The following is a 21,847-nucleotide window of genomic DNA, read 5'->3' as shown; positions in this document are numbered from 1 at the left end:
GGGCAAAATTTCAAAGCTCCCACGGGAAACCATTGGAAGCACAGACAATTTTGAAGCTGCCGGTGTCCATTTGACTGGACTTTGCATTTCGTTGTAATTCACTGCCTCTACTGGGCAATGTGTAGCCCCTCAACAGACCAAGTTTAATGATAACCTATGCTCATTTTCATCACTACCTTCCTTAAAGTGGCCTTTAGTTCACAAATGAAAGATAGAGCTGAGGCCTCGGGGACTCGTGTCAGTGTTCACTGATTCTTCCGTGGGATGGGACATGCATTTAGTCTGAAGAGAAACAGACAGAGATAAACAGTGACTACCCCAGAGGACAGGGCTGCAGGACAGAACCACACCAGAATTGTATTCTTATAGGACATGCATCTTTTATGCAGATTTGTTTATTTAAACAGAATTCAAACTGGTTCTTTGTAACACGCATTTCACAAGACGTTTTTCTATAAGAATTTCAACAAAATAAAGCAGTTTTCCTCAGTAGATATCATAGCCAGCCAAGACTTCTCTGTCAAAACTCTGTTCTGCTTCTATATGAGCTTTTTTGCGGTTTCCTACCTCCTGACATTTTCCTGGCATAACATTTTTCCTGGATTAGTTGTGCCTTTAGCTCAGTCCCTTCAAGAACAACATACATTCTCTCTGTGTGTTATATGTAACCACATATGACTGGGAATATTCCAATGGACATTACATGAATATTACATGGACATATAACTCCTTCTATAACAGAGATCAATGTAAAGAAAAATTGGACACATCCCTTCTTTAGGTAACATTGGCAATTTTGGAGTCTGGCGAACTCAGATCCATAACAGAATAGAAACTGAGAAGTACCAAAAGGTATTTCTTTACATATCAGGACATCTTCTGTGGATAATTTTGCCCAAACTTTGCTTGCTTGCTGATATTCTTTAAATCCCAAACAAAATTGTACAAAAGTTTTCTTTCTTTAGAACTGTGGTTGACCTTTAGTGTTGCTCTTTGCATCTATGAAAATAATAAACTAATTCTAGGCATGGTGGTATACATCTGTAACCCTAACCCTCGGGAGGCTGAGGCAGGAGGATCACCACGAGTTTGAAGCCAGAGTAGGCTACACAGTGAGTTCAAGGCCAGCCTGGACTCCCCTGACCCTGCCAAAAAAGAAAATAACAAACTGAGTCCTAGGCCCTACTGCCTGGGCCTACATTCTAACTTTCTAGATTCCTTATTTAGCGGGGAGAGACCTGGGAGTGCATATGTTGCACAAGGCCCAGCGTCCTTCCTGGCAGCATGACACCCACTAATGCACTCATGGAGATCTGAAGCTCGATGCCCCTGCTGACCTTTGGCTGTCACCTAGAGAGCTGTTTAACTCTCACAGCCTTCAGGTCCCTTCTTTTTAACAGGTGACAATAGCAGTCTCACCTCTTAGGCTCCCCATGAGAAGTGAGTCTGCTGATATAAGCACAATGCGGAGAAGGAACAAGCTTCTAGCAAGCACATCCTCCTTAACTCTGCAGTGTGTGCACAATATATATTTGTAATCTTGTGATTAAATACTCTCAGACTTTACTTTCTCCCTAGCCCAGATCCTTTCTGTGACAAGCAGAAGGACAATAATGAGATTTCCTTCGATAACCGTTCTAAACTAGAGCTTCTCCCTTGATGTGTAAATAGTTTTAAGGCCTGTGAAACTTTAGTTTTCCCCCTTAAAAGAAGTGTCCATAGCCTCAGTGATCTGCAATTCTCAATGATAAACCACTTGTATTTTATCTCATCTCATTCTGACCTAGTGCAGTTAATTTTTTAGCCTTTCCTGTTTTTCCTCTGATGAGGTAGAAAAGATACTCTAAGTCAGCAAATATTAAGACAACGCATTGAGCACACAAGCTTGGTTGCTATCCTTAAGGAGTTCAAAGTCTTGTTGAAAAGGAAAGATACAGACTTACATAACAACCTACAATAAAATGCCTCAATGAGTATTTTTAATCTGAGCAGCAAAGGAGGAAGAGGGAGTACGGCAACCTGATCTCATAAAAAAATCTCAAGAGAGGAACTGGTCTCGAGCTGAGCCTTGTGGCTGTGTCAGGTTTTGCCTGTTGTTCTGACAGATGGAGGGAGGAAGGAGGCGTTCTGGGCCAGGCAAAGCATTTCACAGGCTTGACCTTCACTGGAAACAAGGGCTTCCTGAATGGGCTAGGTCCCAGGCAAGGCTGGGGTTCTGCCTGATCAGCAGCAGGCCCAGCTGAGTTTTAGGACATACCTGCAAGGTAGGCAACCTCAACACAACCCTGGAATTTACTGGTCTTACAGTTAGATACACCAGATGCTTTGAGCATAAGGTGGAGTAGTGGGATTGGTGCTGGCATAAAGTAGACTGAAGGAAAGGGAAGGTGAGAAGCCCGTGTACAATCAGGAAGCCTGTGAAGGGTGTGGACTGTGAGAGAGCTCAGTTAGTATGGAAACCACATAGCTTGTGACTATAGGTGGCTGGTGTTCTCTTGGAGCATAAAGATAGATTTCAAATGTCTGTACTCCATGTCCCTCCAATTAAGTCTTTAGCAGCCTGTGACTTGTGAGTGGAGCCTGGTTCATGGGAAACTCCTCTGTCATGAGTTGAAGAGGGCAGTGATGAGAACGCACAGTGACAGTGTGGCACCTCTGCAGCTTGGCACATTTCCTTTCCAGACATTTCCTGTCATGTGCAAGTCCTGCAGCCCCTCGTGCTGTACACACAGAGACACATTGGCTCTACAGAGAAAGCTGCCATTGCAGCTGCCCAAGGATGCAGGCCTAGAGTTCCTTCTGTGCCTTGGGGAAGTACCAACATGAAGCCAAACTGTAGAAGGAGCTGGTCTTGAATGGCATCATACATGTCTCTTCCATAACATCAAAAAGGAAGAATTCTGCCACCATTTGCCTTCACAGGTTTTCAGGACCACAGACAGCTCATCAGTCCTGCCTTAAAGCTGGACTTGGCCTAGTTGTTCTTCTCCCTTCTCCCTGCTCCCATCTTCCTTCCTTTAGCTTCCTGCTAAAATCCACACGAGGCCAGCATTACCAAAGCACGGGCTCTACAGTCAAATTGGCCTTGGAATAAAATTCCCAATCAGCCTCTTTATCTGTGTAATTATGGAAATGTCACTTTGCTCCTCTGGACACAATTGCTTCAGATATAAAATACCTCCCACATAGCACACATGCAAGAGTCTGTGAAATACTGTGTGGATATGAGACAGTGGGGTTTGACACCTACTTTGGTGCCCCAGAAATGCTACAGACTATTTGCCGAGTAGACACTGAGATCTTCCATCATCTTGCCAAATCCAGTTAATCACCCTTCCTGCAAATTTCCCTACATTTGGGACAGAGGACAGATTTCATCATCAGGGATAACTGTGAGCAATCAGCATTAGCTTCCTGGAGCTCTGAGTCTAAAAATCAGCTGAAATCAAGTCTGGGCTCTCTGGGAAGGAAGGGTGTGACTGTGAGTATGGGGGAAGGACACACAGGAAGGTGCTGGCTCCCCATCCTGCTTCTCTGGGTGAACCACACCAAGCCATGTTCTGCTTTTGAACCTGAGTATGTTTCTGGTGTTCACACCTTTGCTCACTCCATTCTCCTACCCTCCCCATGTATATAACAGAAATTTGCTCCTCCCAGGGTACCTTATCTCTCTGATCTTTCAACCCCACCTCTGAAATCTCCTGTTAAAATCCTCCTCTAACTCTTTGAACACCAAGAGTAAATGCTGCTTCTCATTTCACGATGATTTCTTCTTGTATTAAAGTGCTACTTATCTTGCTGTAGACATCATTTTTCTAAAGGAATAGTTAGGAATTCTTTCAATATGCACACGTCACATAGCACATTCCTCTCCATCATTCTGTGGCAAAGAGAGGACATCACTGGGACGTGAACTGTACCTATGACTCAGTGGTCGTTGCCTGGACAACAACTTTGCATAATGCATATTGCACAGGAAGATGCAACTGCAGGTCTTGCTCTCTCTGCCCTGGCCCAAGTCTCAGATGACAGGCTGAAGTAGGTCAGTGAATGGGAATCTATCAGCCACCTCCAAAGGGAACTGCTTGAACCATCCTCACCAGTGGAGACATCACCATCCTCAAGGACTTCCTTTGCATGTCTAAATGATTTTCAAGCAAATCTTGTTGAAAGGTGAAAGTATACATTATTCATTCTTTTGGCAGGCTCCATGTCCACCCTGATGGTACCCCCATGCCTCTTTCCCTAGTGCAGAGGGACCCCATCAATGTGGGTTGACCACTGAAAGGAATCAGTGTGGACTCAAGAATGCATATGTCTGGGCATACCCCAAACAGATGGCTCTAGAGCCAATCACTTTCATTATCTGCATGACTTTAGTGTGGACCAGGGGCCAGCTGGACTGCTTCATTGCTAAGTGACACCCTGGGTCATAGTTGAAGCTAAGCAGTAATGCTTCTCTGCCTGGAAACACGCCAAGAAAGCTTCTCCTAAAAGATTCATTTCCTTGCCTTCTTAACAGGCTCAGAAAAATAGTGGCAGATCTCAGAGCAGCAGTGTCCTGGGAGCTGTATCTAATGATTTTCTGAAGAAGAACCATGGTATCCAGGTCTGCAGTGCTGAGATGAGACCCAGCCACTCCTGTGGCTGCCACCCGTCCTCATAAAGGGCACAGCCATGTTTAAGATTTTCATCTTGTCCTTGGGCAAGTCCATCCATACTCACATTTCCCCTGATCATGCTTTCTGTGAGCAGCACAGCTCAGCCTTACATCTACATTACAAGGAGAGGAGCCCTGAGCACCATTTCCTTTAAAGAAAGGGAGAGATTTAAATTAACAGCAGAGGAAGTACCAACTGTTGGCTGCAAGGATGTGTGTATTTATGACATGGGATTCCTGCCCACAAGGACTTAATCAAATGCTTTGAGATATACATAAAAAAGAGTAACGCAATCTCAAAGAGCTGCATGAGTTTCTGACCTAACCGATCAATTATTGGAGATTAGACTAGACCCCACTTATTCATCCATCCATCTAATCATTGTTCAGCAATATTTATCGAGCACCTATTTTGCTGGGAAATCATCTAAAACTGATAGGTGTATCTTACATTTTTATATCATTTGCCTTGCTAGAACACATAGGAGAACTCAGAAAACATTATTTGACATTGCAAATCTGAGTTTTTATGTCTAGCTATGAAAGCTTAGGAGCCAGAAAAGCAGTTTTTAACTCCCCCCCAACCCGGCCCACCAGTGTTATTGTCATTGGGAAGCTTTTCAATCCCTCAAAATAGCTTGGGAAGATAAATGAGTAAATTTTGCTACACTAATTTACTCTTTAGAATTCAAAATGATTTATGCTTTGTTTTGTTTATTGCTCAAATAAGCAAAATCAGAATGGATTGCATGATTATTCTGAGGTATACTAAGACCAGATCATTTTATTCTTCCTTAATCATTTTTTTTCACCAGTCCATTGCCACACTGGATATAATTCATCACAATGCCTGCCATGGACTTTTAAGAAAGAAGGAAAAATGGGGGCGGCCACACCAGCCAATATCAAATAAATCAATAGCTGCCTTTTGGTATGCGCTTTCCGTCTCTTACACATGCACCCAACACACTCCAAGAATTTCAGAACTATCCAGAGCATTGTGGGAATCATTTGGTGACCACAAACTAGACTTGGGCTCACAACAGAGGGCCTGATGTGGCCCTCCCCATGTAACGAAGGAACCCAGGAGTTCTGGAGTTGAGGAGGCAGACTTCCTCCAGTGTACTTGGGCTCTGCTCTTCGAGCGTCTTTCTGTTTTGTTCATTAAGTCAGATGGATGTTTTTCCACATCTGCAAATCTTTTGAAAAAAAGAGGCTAATTAGCACCATGTCCTGGAGCATATCACCATGGATTTGGGTTTATCTGAGAGTTGAAGATCATATGAACTCTCTAAGGGGAACTGAACTTGCCTTGCCACCGGGTGGCTTAAAACAGCAAAAATTTCCTCCTCTACTGGTTCTGGAGGTTGAAAGCCCCAGATTTGGGGAGCCAGGCTCCCTCTGAGCCCTGTCACAAGAGTCCTGCTCACCCCTTCCAGGTCCCCATGGTGCCACTACCCTGTGTCCTTGTGGAAATGAAGTTCCAATCTCTGCCTCTGTCCTCTAAGGCTCCTTTCTGTCTCCTCCTATCTTCTAATGAAGATGCTTACTATCAGACAGGCCCCACCATGACCCAGTACAACCTTATTTCAACTCATTCACATCTGCAAGGACCCACTTCCCAAATAAGGTTTCATTCAGAAGCACTAGGAGTTAGGGATCCAGTATATATTTCTGAGGGTACGACTTGACCCCCAGCACAGTACCAGCTGGTGGGTCCTTAAATGACCTGCAGCATGCATCTTGCTTGAGTAACCAGGTGGGTGGTGGTGCCACCACCAGAGAAAGGAAAATGGACGTGCTAAAGCACTCAGACTCACACATGCTAATTTCCAGGCCTTGGGTGCTGTCGTGCAGGTGCATGGATGCACCCTGAAGTTTGCAGTCTGGCTGAATCAGGGAGATATCATGTTTCTCCTTTGTCTATTATGTTATTTGATGCTTAGATTAGAAAATACCTTGTGGACAAGAATAAGAACAGCCGACTGAGACGATGAGCAAAATCCTGAGGTCAGCTGAGCCTCCAAGTCAAGGATGGATCTTCTTCTCAGATGGAAAGAGGCAGCCTGGCAGGCCTCAGTGTGGGCCCTTCTAGAATGAGTAGGAAGTGGAGACCAAGACCAGAGGTCATCAGTAGCTGCTAAACCGCACATGGAACTCTTCCATGTGATACCATGTAACAGATATGCGACATGACCCATTTGCCCAACCCCTGGAACACACCAGGCAGAGCGAACCCTCACAAGAACCATGCGATTCAGTGAAGGATGATGCATCCCTACTGGTCCATCCATGATAACAAATGTTCCACTATGGCAAGATGTTAGTAATTCAGGAAACTGGGGGCAGGGAAGAGAGAGTGTATGGAACTCGCTAGTTTTGTTCACTTCTGTAAATTTAGAACCTCTTTAAAAAAAAAATCTTGTTAGTTTAATAATAAAAACAAAGGTTTTCCCGGGAAAGTAAGTGGAAAGGCAAAAGTGTGCTCACTCCTGGCTGGACCAGAAGAGGCACTGGCAGGGACAGGAGGCTTTCCTGAGAGGCTGAAGGAAAGAGGGAGACAGGGCCCAGTATGTCTTGTCCTGAACCTGAGCGAGGCCCTTTGGGTCTTGGGAAAGCTAAATTTGAGTACCAGGCAGGCTGGGAGGGGATCAGAGAGACTGGCCTGGAGGAGCTCTGCCTGCCTGGCTGTGTAGCAAGCCCATAAAGAGTAAGCCCCTTCTGAAAGGTGATGAGAGCCAGGGGGTGCACCTTGTGTCTCTTGCTCTCTCTCTCTCTCTCTCTCTCTCTCTCTCTCTCTCTCTCTCACACACACACACACACACACACACACACACACACACACACAGCATCTGCCTAGAGTAAAGGACAGAAGTTAAAGAGGATCTAAAAGAGAGCAGAAAAAACAAAAAAGAGAGCAGGAAAGCTGGGGCTCTGGAATGGACCTGGAGAAGAAGGTTACTAAGCAAGAGGTGCTGAAATGAGGTCGGGGAATGGAGTGCAGCCTGCTGAGCCTGAGACATCACACTGGGCCCTGTGCTCCTTGTGGGTGGTTCCCAGGGGCCCAGATGCTGCTCAGCAGGAAGCTGGGGCAGAAAGGACCATGAGTTGGAAGACTTTCCTTGGGAAACTAAGGCAGGGATGACTGGCTGTGGAATGTTCCACAGAGGCTGGGGCATTCCTTGGGAGAAGTTACTCCCAAAGCCCTCTCTTAATTTGAAGGTAAAAGAATCTAAAACCATTGAATCCCTGTGCAAAAATGTAGATTGACTTCATAAAAGCAAATGTGCAGGGCATGACTGAGGACTGAACCCTAAACCTAGTTCGCTGCACCACCCCACAGGGAATTAGGCCATCTGTCTTTGCTATAGTTCCACAAGGCACACTTGTCCTTGTATCGTAAATTATCAGATCTTCTGAAGAAATTATATATAATTATTCATTGCAATAGCATTTTAGCATCATTCATCCAGTTGGTTCTACAACTGGCTGGTCTTATCACTAAGGAAAGGCTAGGAATATCAGCTGGAGTCTTTGTCATCAATGGTACGTTTGGAATCCAACCTGTGAGATAGGCTTTATGGGTCTCATTTTCTCCATGAGGAAGTAAACTTGGATTAAGCCATTCCATTGGCCCAAGCCCTGTGCTAGTTAGAGGCAGAATTCTAGCTAGCAGAAAGAAGAGAAGCATGTCTCTGAAGTATGTTTGTGTTCACATAAATATTCACCAACACTCTTGATTCTGTGACATTCTTAGAAGAGAGGTAGCAATCTCTTCATTCCTGGTAGAAGCAGCTAAGACTCAGGACTTTCAGGTGCCTGTGAGCATCATGTCATGATGGGCTGAGACAGTGGCCCTTCTGCTGCAACCTTCAGGCGGCTCCCTCCTCTAGCAAGTGGGCAAAGGAATAGGGCCATAGAGAAGGAGTAATGGGGAAGGGACCTGTGCCGGGCCCGTTATCCCCTTGGGTTCGCCCCTGCCATTCCTAATCTGCTAGATAAGAATTTACACTCTGACCCTGTGCATCTTGACACTACCAGAAACCCAGTCTGATGATGAAGTGAGCCTCAACACCCAGTGGTGGTGTTGCCGTGGCATTCTTACCTCCTCGTCTGCCTTGAGTGCTTAGAAAAGCCCACATCAAGCTGGCCAGAATTAGAATAACCTCTGAATTTGCAACAGCATCTTTGCTGAGAGCAAGCCCCACCCCAACTAGATTTATCCAAGTGACTCAAGTCTGTGAATTGAGTATCCATGTGGAGAGATATATTTCTCAGTGCCTGGTACCAAGATCATAGTAGCCTGGGAAGAAATTATCTAACTTTTTATTCCTTTCTATGACAATGTTGATAGCCAGTGAGATGAAAACTGAGAACATTACTTTTCAGCTTTTTATTCTGAATAATTTTAGACTTCTGAGTTGTAAAAATAGCACAAGGAATCCTCTACATTCTTCATGCTGAATCTCCCATTGTTTAACTATTTCATAACTGAAGGGTAGTCAGCAAGAGGAGGAAGTTAACATTGCTACAATAATATTAACTCAAAAAGTAACATCAACTCAAAATTCTTTTAATTTTAGAGTCCTCCAGTGTCCCTTCTTTGTCCCAGGACCACATGACCCTTTGGAAGAGCACTGGCTGATGATTTTGTATTTGTCCCTTGATTCTGGTTTTTCCAGCATTTTCTCATGAATGGAGTGAAGTTAGCATTTGGGTAAACCCACCCCATAGGTGGTGCTTTGTCCTTCCTAGGACTTTACCAATGAGCTGGTGACCTAGACTATGCAAGTTCTGTTTCTCTTCAAACTCTTGCTAACTTTATCCTCCATCACTGGGTCTTGTCTGTGTCATTTGTTAGTGGTGTTGGCCAAAAGTTTATTTAATTTCCTTCTCTCCATCCATACTGAGAAATTGAACTTCTGTTGTGAAGAAGAACAACTGCTGTTTACTTATTTACCTACATCAGTATGGACACATGATGCACCATTGTTTATTCAACTATATGTTGTTTCCAATATCTTGTAACTACAAATAAAGTTGCAATGACGATATTTTTGTATACTTGTATTTTGGTATTATTGGAGAACTATCTAGTAGGAGGTGTCTTGAAAGTGGGACTGCCAGGCTAAATTTAAGTGTGCATTTTGTTAGGCATTGCCGAATTACCCTCTGAAATAAGCTTTCCTACTAGCGGGTATCAGAGTCTCTGTCCCACCTACCCTGTTTTTTTCAATCAATCTCGTATGTGAGAAATTATATCTGTTTACTTTAATTTTTCCAATTTTATATATATTAAGTAGTTTCTTAATATATATAAGTACTTTATATATATTAAGTACTTTATGTCTATTAAGTACGTGTGAGGGCCATTTTTACATCTTTTTGTGAATTGCCTGTTCATCTCTTTTTCTCATGTTTCTTGTTTGTTTTTGTAATCTTAAATTTTTAGAGTTTTGCATATGTTTGGGATTTTAGCAGCTTGTCCATGGTATATGCTAAGAAGATTTTCTCCTAGTTTCTCAGTCCACTTTCGTCCATCGTGTTTTCATCATGCAAAATTTTACGTGTATTATGAAGTTAAATTTGTCAATCTTTTATTTTGCTTCTGGATTCCGAGTCATCCTTAGAAAGACTGTCTCTATGCCAAGGGTAAGGAAGAATACCACATGCTTGTGAAAATGACATTCCAAACATATATAGCAGGGTGTGTTAAAAGTTTGTCTGCAGACTGCCTTATCCCCATCCCTATGTCTTCCAGCTCCTGCAGCAGGTGCCTTCCAGCTGAACCCTATTCAAACCTCAAGCCTCCCATCTCCAGCCCTGTGGACTTTGCCAACCCCAGGAATTCACCTTCATTCCTGGGGCAGTGTCTCTCTCTCTCTCTCCTCCCCTGAGTCTTCTTCCTCTTAAGTACCCCGTTGCTTTTTTCTTCACTTTATTTCTGGTGATATTACTCATGGGTCACCTTGGAATTTTCTACTAACTCCAGTCCTAATCACAGCCTTCCCCTGCAGCCTCTCTCTTGCCTTCTCTCCTTTATTCCTGCAGCCCTTAAAATTCAGCATCTTCCTTTCTCCAAGACTATTCAGCCCCTTACTCTTCCTTGGTGAATGAGTGGGTCAGTTTACAGCTCTCTCTGCAGCAAAAGAAATGTGACGCCCACCTAGGCACCCCCTGAAGAGTCCCAACATTGGGACTGATTCAACTCTATGACCTGATTCATGTGCAGTGGCATTTTCCAAAAGAAATAGGAAAATCAGTCTGGGCTAATGCTGAAGGCACACGAGCTACAAAATATGCCAAACTATTTAATGTTCATAATAGTGTTAAAGATTTTTCTTTTTTTTTTTCTCATTGAGTTTATTGGTACATTGTAGGTATACAGTACAATTACATTCATCATTGGGATCTTGTACCTTTACATGACAGGTCTTGGTTCTCATTTTTTCTCCTTACTCCTGCCTTCCCTTCACCCCCTCCTCCCTTCCCTATTTACAAATACTTTATTTCCATTTTTTCATTTTCTCATATTTTTTCTTTTCCCTTATTTCCTTTCCCCTACCCTTCCCACTTCCCCTACACCTTTAGCCCCTTTCTTCCTATTTCACATTGTCAGTTATACCATTAGGATCTTATGCACCATTATAGTTTTTCACATCAGAGAAACTATTCGGTATTTACACGTGTGACTTATTTATTTCACTTAAGAGTATATCCTCAATATGCATCCATTTTCCTATGAATGACTCTAATTCCTCATTCTTTACAGCTGAGTAGTACTACATTTTGTGGAAAAACCACATCTTCTTTATCCAGTCTCCAACTGATGGGCAAATAGGCTATTTCCAAGTTTTTTCATTTTTAACTTTTTTACTATGACTTTTATTTACTGTAACCTTCACATACATAGACAGGATTCTGTTGGCATGGTATTTTGCATATCAATAAATTAAAAATGAAAATAAAAATGATGTTTGATAGGGGAAAAAATCTCAGTCTCTCTATCTCTACTCTTATCTCCATCTCTATTTCTATCTTTATCTCTCTCTTGTTGTACCAATCAGCAGAAACCAAAGGATTCAATCTGTTCTAAATCCTGGGCTTTAGAAGGTCAGAATTTCCTGGCATTATTCTTAGGGGAAAAAAAATTCTGTTAGAGATCCAAAGATGAAAAGGTAAGCTGTGGGGATTTATTACTATATGGCTGTGCATTTTTATTTTTAATTTTCACTATCTTGGATATTTTAAAACTTGATCTGTAGACTTCTCTGCATGTTTTCTCTAGAATATTTACCATCGGGGTTAAGCAGTGGAGGACCTATTTCAGGTTCACATAAATTATGTATGTTTGGAGAAATCTAGTAGAGAATGAACAGGACATTGTTTAGTAACACAAGACGCAGCCCCTGAAATTGATGCAATGAAAGGAGAAAGGAGTAAAATACAACTGGAGGCGAAAATGAAGCATCTTAAATGTGTGGTTTGCAACACTTTGTTTTTGTTCTTGTTTGCTTTTTTAGGGACCCTCAGAGTCTGGACCCCCCAGAAGTCAGCAATGCAAAGCTTCAATATGCAGGGTGGGGCCCCAAAGGCCAGCAGCTGGTAAGCACATTCATGTCATGTATTAGTTTTCTCAAAGTTTGTATTTTCTAGGCTGAGTACATCTCACTGGAGTTGGCCTTTGCAAGGAGAGAGAGAGAGAGTGTGTGTGTGTGTTTGTGTGTGTGTAAATTAACTTTTGGATACATGCACCAGGGAACCTATGTAAAGTAACTGTTTTTTTTTGGGTAGAGAATTATAGAATTTGAATAACATATATATGGGTTCCCATATGTTGTACCCTAAAAGTGGTGCCTACCTGTAGCTGGGCATCGAGGTTCCAAGTTTGCTTTGAACACAGGATGAAGTGTATCTGAAGGGCTGCAGGTGTTGGGTGATCAAAATTGTGGAGTAATTGACTGCTACTTTGGGAACTCATGCTCCTTTTGCAGTGGACCCAATGAGAAAGCAGATTTGCTCAAAGTGGCAAAACTGAGATGTTTCCAAACCTGGTAAGGTGAATGGCAAGGATGCCACAGTGACAAAGGCCCAAAAAAGCAGTTCTGAGACAAGAGCTCCAGTCCTAGATGCCCACTTGCTGGCTGATCACAAGTAGCTTGTTCAGTGCTAAGGCTGCTGTCAGCAGCCCTGTGAAGGAGGAAGTGAAGGATTTGGAAGATGTGACCTCTGACCTTCCATTTGTCTAAGAACAGGTCAGTGAGTCCTGCATAGCTTTATTTCATGAGACAGTTTCACCTTTGTGGACAGGCTTTCTGTTTTGTAGATCAGATAACTTGGATGCTACATTTAAGTCACCAATTTGTTTTTGCATCTTAGATTAACCAAAGCTGCATTTTCAATGCTGTCTTTCCCTAAAATAGCACAGGAAGTGGTCACATTTAAAAGCTTCCATAGGATTGCTGTCTATCCATAGGATAGGCTGTCTAGGTCTTAAAAATGCAAAGTCTTATTTTCCCCCATCATACAATTATATTTTCTTGGTTGCATGTTATATCCATTGTCTTGAATTGATTCGAAGGAACAGGAGTACAGGAGCCACAAAAATATATTAGCTATTACTAAAGTGTTCCTAAGGCCACCAACTGGCTAAGCAGAGATTTCAAATAGCACCTTGAATGGTTCAAACCCAAAATGTGGCAGAGAAGAGTGGGAAGCTGACTTAGATAAAAACCATTATTCCCTGAAACCATTAACTCTTTGGATGCACACACAAGTAATGGACAATTATAAAAGACCTGAGTGCTGGTGACTCTAACAGCTGACTGTGAAGTACTCTGGAAGCCCGTGGTTGAAGGGGTTTCCAGTGCCCATCAGATGATTCTGTAGATGTGGCCGTTCAACCTCTGTGGAGCCCTCCCACCCTCCACTGACCTTCTGCAGCCCAGTCCACACAGTTTGGCACCCAAGCCCCAACGTGCCCTGGAGAGATGAGAATGGAAAACTATAACCTTGTTGAGTGGTCCTTGTCCCACTTTTTGTACTCATCAGGAAAAGGACATCATCTTTTGCTCAACTGTCAGGGTCTCTTTCTGCCATTCATGCTGCCTCTCTCCTTGTCACCCAGGGCTTAGCACTAGGCTTAAGGACTTATGTCCCAATATCTCCAACTGGAATCCCATCAGGCCCTGGAGTAGACTGAGCACCATCTCTTTCTACTGGGTGGCAGAGTGCACAACATGAAAGAAAGTCAACTCCCAGTGCAAAAGGAGGAGCTGGGTGTGCACACATGTGCAGATGCTTTAGACAGAGGCTCAGAATCCCGAGGTAGGTGAGGCTGCAGGGTGGTGGCTCCCTAGGCTTCCTGTTAGGACAACACCTTCCCTGCCACTTCATAGACAACTGTTTTTCTCACATATGTCATGCTTCCTTGGGGACAGAGGTAAAGATAAATTACTATCGAAGTCATCATATTCAACCTCTTAAAGAATAAGTAGCATCGAAACAAAATAAGAAGCTTCCCTAAGAAAGCTTCCTAGACACCTCTACTACAACACACACAGTCTATCAGGCAGTCCTCCTTGGTGTCCACATCTCATTGTGTGACCTTTGGTCACATGTGGTGTGCAGACAAGTGCCTCTCCTCTCTAGTCCAAGCAGTCAGTCTTGTTCCCTATCTTCTACAGGGTTGGCCCAGTGCCTGCGGCTCACCAAGTATTTGTTGAAGTAAAAAATGCATGCATAAACAGACTAGTTAATTAATTGCTTAACATATTCTTGTAGTGCTAAACCACTTCAGCATGAAATAATTGGAGGGAGGTAAATAGCCAGAATCCATGAATATGTGTCTGCCCGTGAGATTTCACTTCCTTTCTGTGTGAATTTTCAGTTAATTACTAATTGCTGATATTTGAGTTTAGCACCAAAGATGCTGATCGACTCCTGGAATATTTTTTTAAACTTATATGGACTTTGGGGGTTTATTATATTTCTTGTACTGCATATAAGAAGCAATATAACTTATGGTTGAGAAAGCTATGTTGGAACAGGGGTTGGAAACTTGTTCCATAAAAGAACAAGTGGCAGTATTTTATTTTAGGTTTTATAGATCTTACTGCTTCTGTCACAATTAGTTCTCTTTGCTGTGTAGCACAGAGGCAGATGTGGACAATGCAGAAACAAACGGCATGGTTGTGTCCCCCAAAAACCTTATTCACAAACACGGGTGGACCGGCCTGGGGACTGAAATTTGCTGGCTCCTATTTTAGGTGATCAGCATGCTCTTGGGTGTCCTTGGCTGGCAAGGCCTGAGCCCCAGGACATCACCTGATGCCAGGTGCTCCGGAGCCTGCTCTGATGGCAGAGGAAAGCAGCAGCCATGATCAGCCTTGCAAACACCGATTTATTGTGATGGGTGAGCAACAAATCCCTCATTGCCATTTTATTTTAAAAAGCAAATATTGCTTCCTAAAGGAAATCTGCCCGAGGATAATGAGTCAGATAAAGTGAGTAATTCCCCTTCGGAAGCCATGGATTCAGCTGCGGCTCACCTATTATTCACCAGGGACCGAGCCCCGAGTCACCAGAAGACAACCGCGTATAGCACCAGTAGCCTACAAAGGGGATCTCTTGCCATGCTTCTATGTAGGGCTCAAGAGTGCCCACACCCCTTGGAGTGAGCTTTATTTGACCTCCAGCTCACATGGGCATGGGTCTTGCCTGGTGGCACCAGCTTCTCTGGAAACAAGGAGAAAGCGCCAGCTGGCCTTGTTCTACCAGCATCAGCTTCTGCCCTGCCACTGGTTGGTGGTGGCAGCTGCTCCCCGTGAGCACCCAGGCTCTTTCCAAAACATTCACTAGGGATCAAGCCTAGGAAGAGGAAGGTGGGTTTGGCCAGATTAAAAAGGGTCAAATGAGGAAATCTGTGCCAGCATCTCTGCCCTGCTCCACCTCTCCGTCAGGGAGAGGCCCAAAACACAGAGATTTGCATCCGAAACAGTCACTTCTATACTGTAGCTTCCTTTATCTCCTCCTCTTCAGCTGAATCTCTGCCTGTACTGCAGACCCTCCGGCATTCTCTGCTTTGGTCTCAGGAAGTCCTGCTTCCCATATGTGGTCAGCTGTTTCTCTGAGGTGCTGTCTCTGCTTACCTAGAATATGACAAAATCATTTGGTTTAGCAATCTCCTTTCTTTTTCTTTTTTCTTTTTATTGAGTTTATTGGTACATTTTAGGTATACAGCACAGTTACTTTCATCATTGGGATCTTGCACCTTTACATGACAGGTCTTGGTTCTCATTTTTTCCCCTTGTCCCTGCCCTCCCTTCACCCCCTCCTCCCCTCCCTATTTATAAAAACTTCATTTCCATTTTTTCATTTTCTCATATTTTTTCTTTCCCCTTATTCCCTTTCCCCTACCCTTCCCACTTTCCCTATACCTTTAGCCCTTTTCTTCCTACTTCACATTGTTAATTATCTCATTAGGATCTTGTGTACTATTATAGTTTTTCACACCAGAGAAACTATTCAGTATTTGCATATGTGTGACTTATTTATTTCACTTAGGAAATCTCCTTTCATTTCCTTATTTGTCCTTATTGCTGGGGACCAACAAAATGAGCAGCTGCTGCTGTGGTTGTCTTTGGTCTTAGGTCCCACACCTGGAGTGAAAGCCACTTCCACGCCTTAGCAGGTCAATCTATAACTGTAAGGAGCCTATGTGAACTCGTTATATAATATTTCTTTCTCTGGAAACAAGAAGAGTAGAAATTTTTGCAGATCAGGCTGTGAAGCATTAGACAACATTAAGAATGCATGGGTGGTGGCCGCTGGGATGTTCAGAGGCTCCAAGACAGAGGGAATGATCGCTCTTTTCTTGGCTTGCTACCGTGATAGTGATAAATGAGCAGTTTGAAAAGCATATTTAGTGAGCCCTTTGGGAAATCTTCCACAGCTTAGCACGTGGAAAATGAAGAGCAAGGAGAGGAGTTGGCCAAGCTAGGGTGGAACTGTCCTCGGAGAAAGTGCCCCAGAGTGATGGCAGGGAGGAGGCCCTGCTGCCCAGCTGAAGAGAGGACACCGCTCGTGATCACCCCATGCTTGCAGGTGCAGGGGACACCAGTGAGTGACTGCTCTGAGACAGGAGACTACAGTTAAGTTTATCCCCACAATCAAAGGATTTCAGCTAGACTTTAAGAACTTCCTTGATTCTCTGGCTCTTTTCCCCTTCATCTGGTTTTCCAAGAGAGATCATGGGTATAAATATTCTTAAGGGAGAATTGGGAAGGCTCATTTCATCAGCACGGTCAAGACCAGACTCCAGCTCTCTTAGCAAGGTCTGGACGGGCTGACTCAATTCCCCAGTGACCCCCAGCCCCAGGAGCTCTCTGGACTGATGGTTGGGGTCAGGAATTGCTGCAGCTGGACCGCCACATTCACATCCTCCCTTCCTGTCACCTTGCTCTCTGGCATAATCATCCCCAAACAACAGTCCCAGATCTTCCCTCCCTATTCTGCACCCACACTAACCTGTCTGTAGCAGGGCTCTGGGAGATGGGCATTGCTCTAGGTGTGATAATCTCCTCTCCAGTCTTGTTTGTTTTTTTGTTTTGTTTGTTTGTTTGTTTGTTTTGGTACCGGGGATCGAACTGGGTCCTTGTGCTTGTGAGGCAGGTGGTGGCACCACTGAGCTAAATCCCCAGCCCACGAATCCCCCAGTTTTGATGGAATGAGTGATGCTGCCATCACACAGCCCTCCACACAGCTGCCCCACCATCTCTCCTCCCCCTGGGGGATGTGCCACCCTGGGCTCAACCCAGCTCTTCCAGCTGTCTCCACTGACAGGAGAGGTCCAGCATCCTCCCTGTGCCTACCTGGGCCACCAGGAATTCTAGGCGACCCTCTCCAGCCCACACCTATTGCCTGCTGCCTGGTGCTCCAAGCCTTTCTCACCTACACCAAGTCCTGTCCCTTGGGTCTGTTACAGGCCCCATGGCTCTTTAAGGACAGAATTCTTTCCAAGGGAACTGACATGAAGATGGTTCCTTTCCCTTCTGTGTTGTCAGTGGCTAGAGAGCCAATGCCTGGTTTCCCTTACCCACTGTGAGCAATGGCACTCAGCCCTCCTCTTCCCAGATGCAGGTTCACTCCTCTTTCTCTGAATCAGAGAAGGGTCAGAAGAATCAGGCTGCAGACTTGCAGCACCCACACCAGGTCACCACATGCTATTCAGATTTCTGCTTTGAATATTTTTTTAAATAGTCTATTCAAAAACTTTCCTAGGTTGTACAAGGTGCAGTACCACACAGATTCACAAGAAATTCCATTGAAGCTAGGACAGCCAGGCTCCCAAAATGTCAGTTGTTGAGCATGAGATACTCGGTGCAGGTTGCTTGAGCAGCAGGCAGGAGAAACAGTCTGAGAACTGAATGCATCCACTTTCTGCCTCCAGGAAGGCCACCCAACTCCAGAGTGAGACCCATTGGGTGGCAACACATCTGCCCCGAGACAGGCCAAGTGCCACCAGAAGCAGCTTATAAAGCCTCAATTTCCTCATCTATAAAATGGGGACAGTAGAGCCTACCTGTGGAGCTACTGCATGGCTGAGGTTAATCTACTTATAGTACCCACATGAACCCCAGGGTAAAGCACCTACAGAGCAAGAGATGGCTTGGCTGTTTGTCACTGCTGTTGCTATTTGAATACCCATGGTGCAGAGAATGAAAGGAAACAAATGTTTCATCAATGGGAAGGTTTGCATGTGTCAGAAGGGGGCACGAGACAGAAGACCCCTCAGCCAGCATCAGTGGTCTCAGTGACATGGCCCCAGTTGTCTGTCATCACCCCAGGTGTCTGGGCAGCCTCATTTCTTGCCACCCTCCAGCTCTGGGAGAAAACATACCATCAATGTTTTGGCTTGTATCTAGATGTCCCTCTCGAGCCTCATGCAGTCATAGGTGGGGCTTTACAGAGGTGGCTGGATCTAGGGTGTGTGATGCTGAAATTAAGGATTAAGGCTGCCCCACACTGGGTGTAAGTGCTACCTGTCCTAAGAGTGGGTAGCCTGAATGGAATATAAGGTGCAGAAAGAGGGCTGTGGCTGTTGCGTGCTGCTTCAATCCTTTGCTGCTTTCTGCCTGCCCTGCTTTGCCATGGGCTATTTCTCCTATGTGATGCCCTTCTGCCACAGCACTCTGCCTCAGAGCCAGCTGACTACGGACCGAAATCATTACAAACTGAGATCTGAAAAAAACCTTTCCTCCTTTAACTTTGGGTGTTGGATATTTTGTCTCAACAAGGAGAAAAGGTAACTAAGACAATTGGGTTCTGTTGTTCAAAGTCTTTAGCTCCCCGTAAGTTGGCCAGTGTCTGTGCCCTTAGAAAAGCCATTAGCAAGTGACACTGAGTCCCCTGCTCTGATGCTACACAGCAGTACCTCCTGGACAGAAAGTGTGTCTTTCATAAAAAGCTCATTGTCCTCTGCTCCCATGAGCCAAGACACCCTGCTCCAAGAGCACATTAGACTGCAGTCCTCCTTATGAGGCAGCCACCAGTGGGCCAAGAAGTCCTCCATGGATTAGGTCCACAGCAGGTGACAGAAAGAGCAGGGAGCATTTTATTGTAGTTGACAAAGCCAGCGAGGGGAGAAAGATGGATCTTCCCCACAAGAGGAGAGTATTTAATGAAATGTCACGTACACGGAGAGGACCAGACTGAAGTGACATCCCATTAATAACTTACAAAGGCCTCTAATCAGTTGGGGTTAATTTGGTATTCATTGTAAAAACATTTATCACGGGCACTGAAGTCTGTGACAGTAGCCAAGAAATTAATATTGTAGGGAGGGAAATCGCCTTATGTATTCTCAAATAATGGATGGAGACAGTTTGGTGAGTGATTTACTAGCTCTACTGAGGGTCCCCATCAAACTGAACGCACTGTGTCATACTGCATGGCAGTGTGGGCTAAATCTCTTTAATATTCACTTGCACTTAGTCAATAAGCGAGTGTTTGGTAATTAACCTGATGGGAAGGGGTTATGTAACAGCTACTGGATGGTCACAGTTAGGGAAGTAGAGAATTAGAAAAGTATCCTAGTAGCTCTTTCCTGCTATCAACACGCTCACTGAGGATACAGGGATTTCAACCCTCAGATAAATAATTGTGGAATTGTGGTGGAAGGGAGATTAAAAATGTAAACAGTAAATCATGATGCAATGGAGAGTTTTTGAACTTTTGTCATGATGGGTGAATAGAGGGGAGGGACACAAGAGAAACTGCATTCTTAAAGCAGTATGAAGTTGGGAGCAATGGCACATGCTGCAGTCTCAGAAACTCTGAAGACTGAGGCAGGAGAATTGCAAGTTTGAGGCCAGCCTAGGAAACATAGTGTGAGCTTGTTTAATTAAATACATAGGGAAGGGAGTATACCCCCATGTGAATGCCCTGCATTCAATCCCTAGTACCTCAAAAAATAATTATGAAAATGTGCAGTAGGAATCAGAGAGACATTTCTAGCTTAGCTCAGAAATCTCTTTTCAAAAGAAACTGAATGCTACATAAACAAACACATTCATATCACTGTTATACATAACAATTTTCAAAGCTGGAAATATGATAAGTGTTTACAGAAGAGCAATTTGGTAAGTTATGGTACACTGACAGGAAGAGCAATTGCACAACCATTAAAAGTTATGATTAGAAGAGACAACTTACCTAGTGGGAGAAAATATTTATAACCTATGCATCCGAGAAGGGACTCATACCCAGATCATAGAAGGAACTCAATAGCAAAAAGCAAATAATCTGATTACAAAATGGGCAACAGATCGACATAGACATGTCTCCAAAGATTTGCACATGGCCAATGGATATATTAAAAAATGCTCAGTATCACTGATCTTTGGCAGAATGCAAATCAAAACCACAATAAGATATCACCTCACTGCAGCATTGTGAAAAAGATGAAAGGTAGTCAAAGTGTGGAGAAAAGGGAACCATGTAACCCACTGGTAGGAATGTAAATTAGTGCTGCATTATGGAAAACACTATGGAGCTTCTTCAGAATTAAAAAAAAAGTTATCGTACAAGCCAGCAATCCCACCCCTGGCTATCTGTCCAAAGGAAATAAAATCAATATATTGATGAGACATCTAGGTTTCCATGCTTAATGTAGCACTATACACCACAGCCAAGAAATGCAGTCCACCTAAACATTCACTGATGGGTGGACGGATAAAGGAATGTGGAGCAGATACACAGTAGAGTGCTATCCAGCTGAGAAAAAAGAATGAAATCCTGTCACTTGAAACCATGTGGATGGAACTGGAAGACATGTTAAATGAAATAAGCCAGTCACAGAAAGACACAGGGCTGCATGATTCTGTCCTGTGTGGCATCTAAAAAGGTTGATCTCATAGAAGTCAGGAGAATGATGGTCCCTACTACACACTGAAGGAAGCAGTGGAGAGGGACGGAAGGAGAAAGAGAGGTCAGCAGGTATCAAGATACAGTCAAATATGAGAAGGAAGTTCTGGTATTCTACTCTGTGGCTAACAGTAATGTGCTATATAATTTTTAAAAAGCTAGAAGAAAGGATTTTTAGTATTTTCACCAAAAAAAGAATGATAAATATTTAAGATCGATATGCTTGCCCTGATTTCAACATGACACAATGTATATACATGTATAAGTACATCACATCCTCTCTAAGTGTGTAAATGTTTGTCAATTAAAAATAAATTTGTAAAATGCCCCTTCAAATATATAAGTAAGAAGACTAGACAGGAATATGGTACCTATGTTAAGTAATTTTAGGATTCCAAATAAGCTATTTGCCTCTAGAAAAGGATTGGAAAGCAATGTATTAGTCAAAATAATTATTATACTTAGCCAGATTATGGACATTTTCCTACTTCTAAAAGTTTATTGGATACCACAACCTTATGTATTCATGTAGAAATTAAGAGGAGAGGAAAATTGTTTGGCACACGGGAGGCTTAGGAATTCTACTTAGGAAATATGTGCTCTGGTGATTTTAAGTGAAATGTTAGGTACTTTTTAAAGGGAATGTGAATATGAAGGGGCCAGCTCTTACCCTTGGGGAAATCACAAGTCCTTTAGCACTGTGGGAGTCAAAGCTATTGCCAGCTCTGGTACACGCTCTTCAGAGGGATTTTCCTGGACTCA

At 43.6% G+C, this 21,847-nt stretch overlaps 1 protein-coding gene across 8 annotated transcripts in view; it reads left to right on the top strand.

The window, feature by feature from the left end:
* Dpp6 (dipeptidyl peptidase like 6) overlaps positions 1-21,847 on the top strand; it is an 851,974-nt gene that overhangs the window by 691,713 nt on the left and 138,414 nt on the right. For all 8 annotated transcript variants that reach the window (XM_033764445.1, XM_033764449.1, XM_033764448.1 and 5 more), the window contains one exon: positions 12,184-12,265. In XM_033764445.1, the coding sequence (XP_033620336.1) occupies positions 12,184-12,265 (82 nt within the window). The remainder of the gene's footprint in view (positions 1-12,183; positions 12,266-21,847) is intronic.

This window comes from Fukomys damarensis, unplaced genomic scaffold, assembly GCF_012274545.1.
Source record: "Fukomys damarensis isolate Sample0158 unplaced genomic scaffold, DMR_v1.0_HiC HiC_scaffold_16, whole genome shotgun sequence".
Taxonomy (NCBI): domain Eukaryota; kingdom Metazoa; phylum Chordata; class Mammalia; order Rodentia; family Bathyergidae; genus Fukomys; species Fukomys damarensis.
This window is presented reverse-complemented; position numbering and strand designations above follow the sequence as displayed.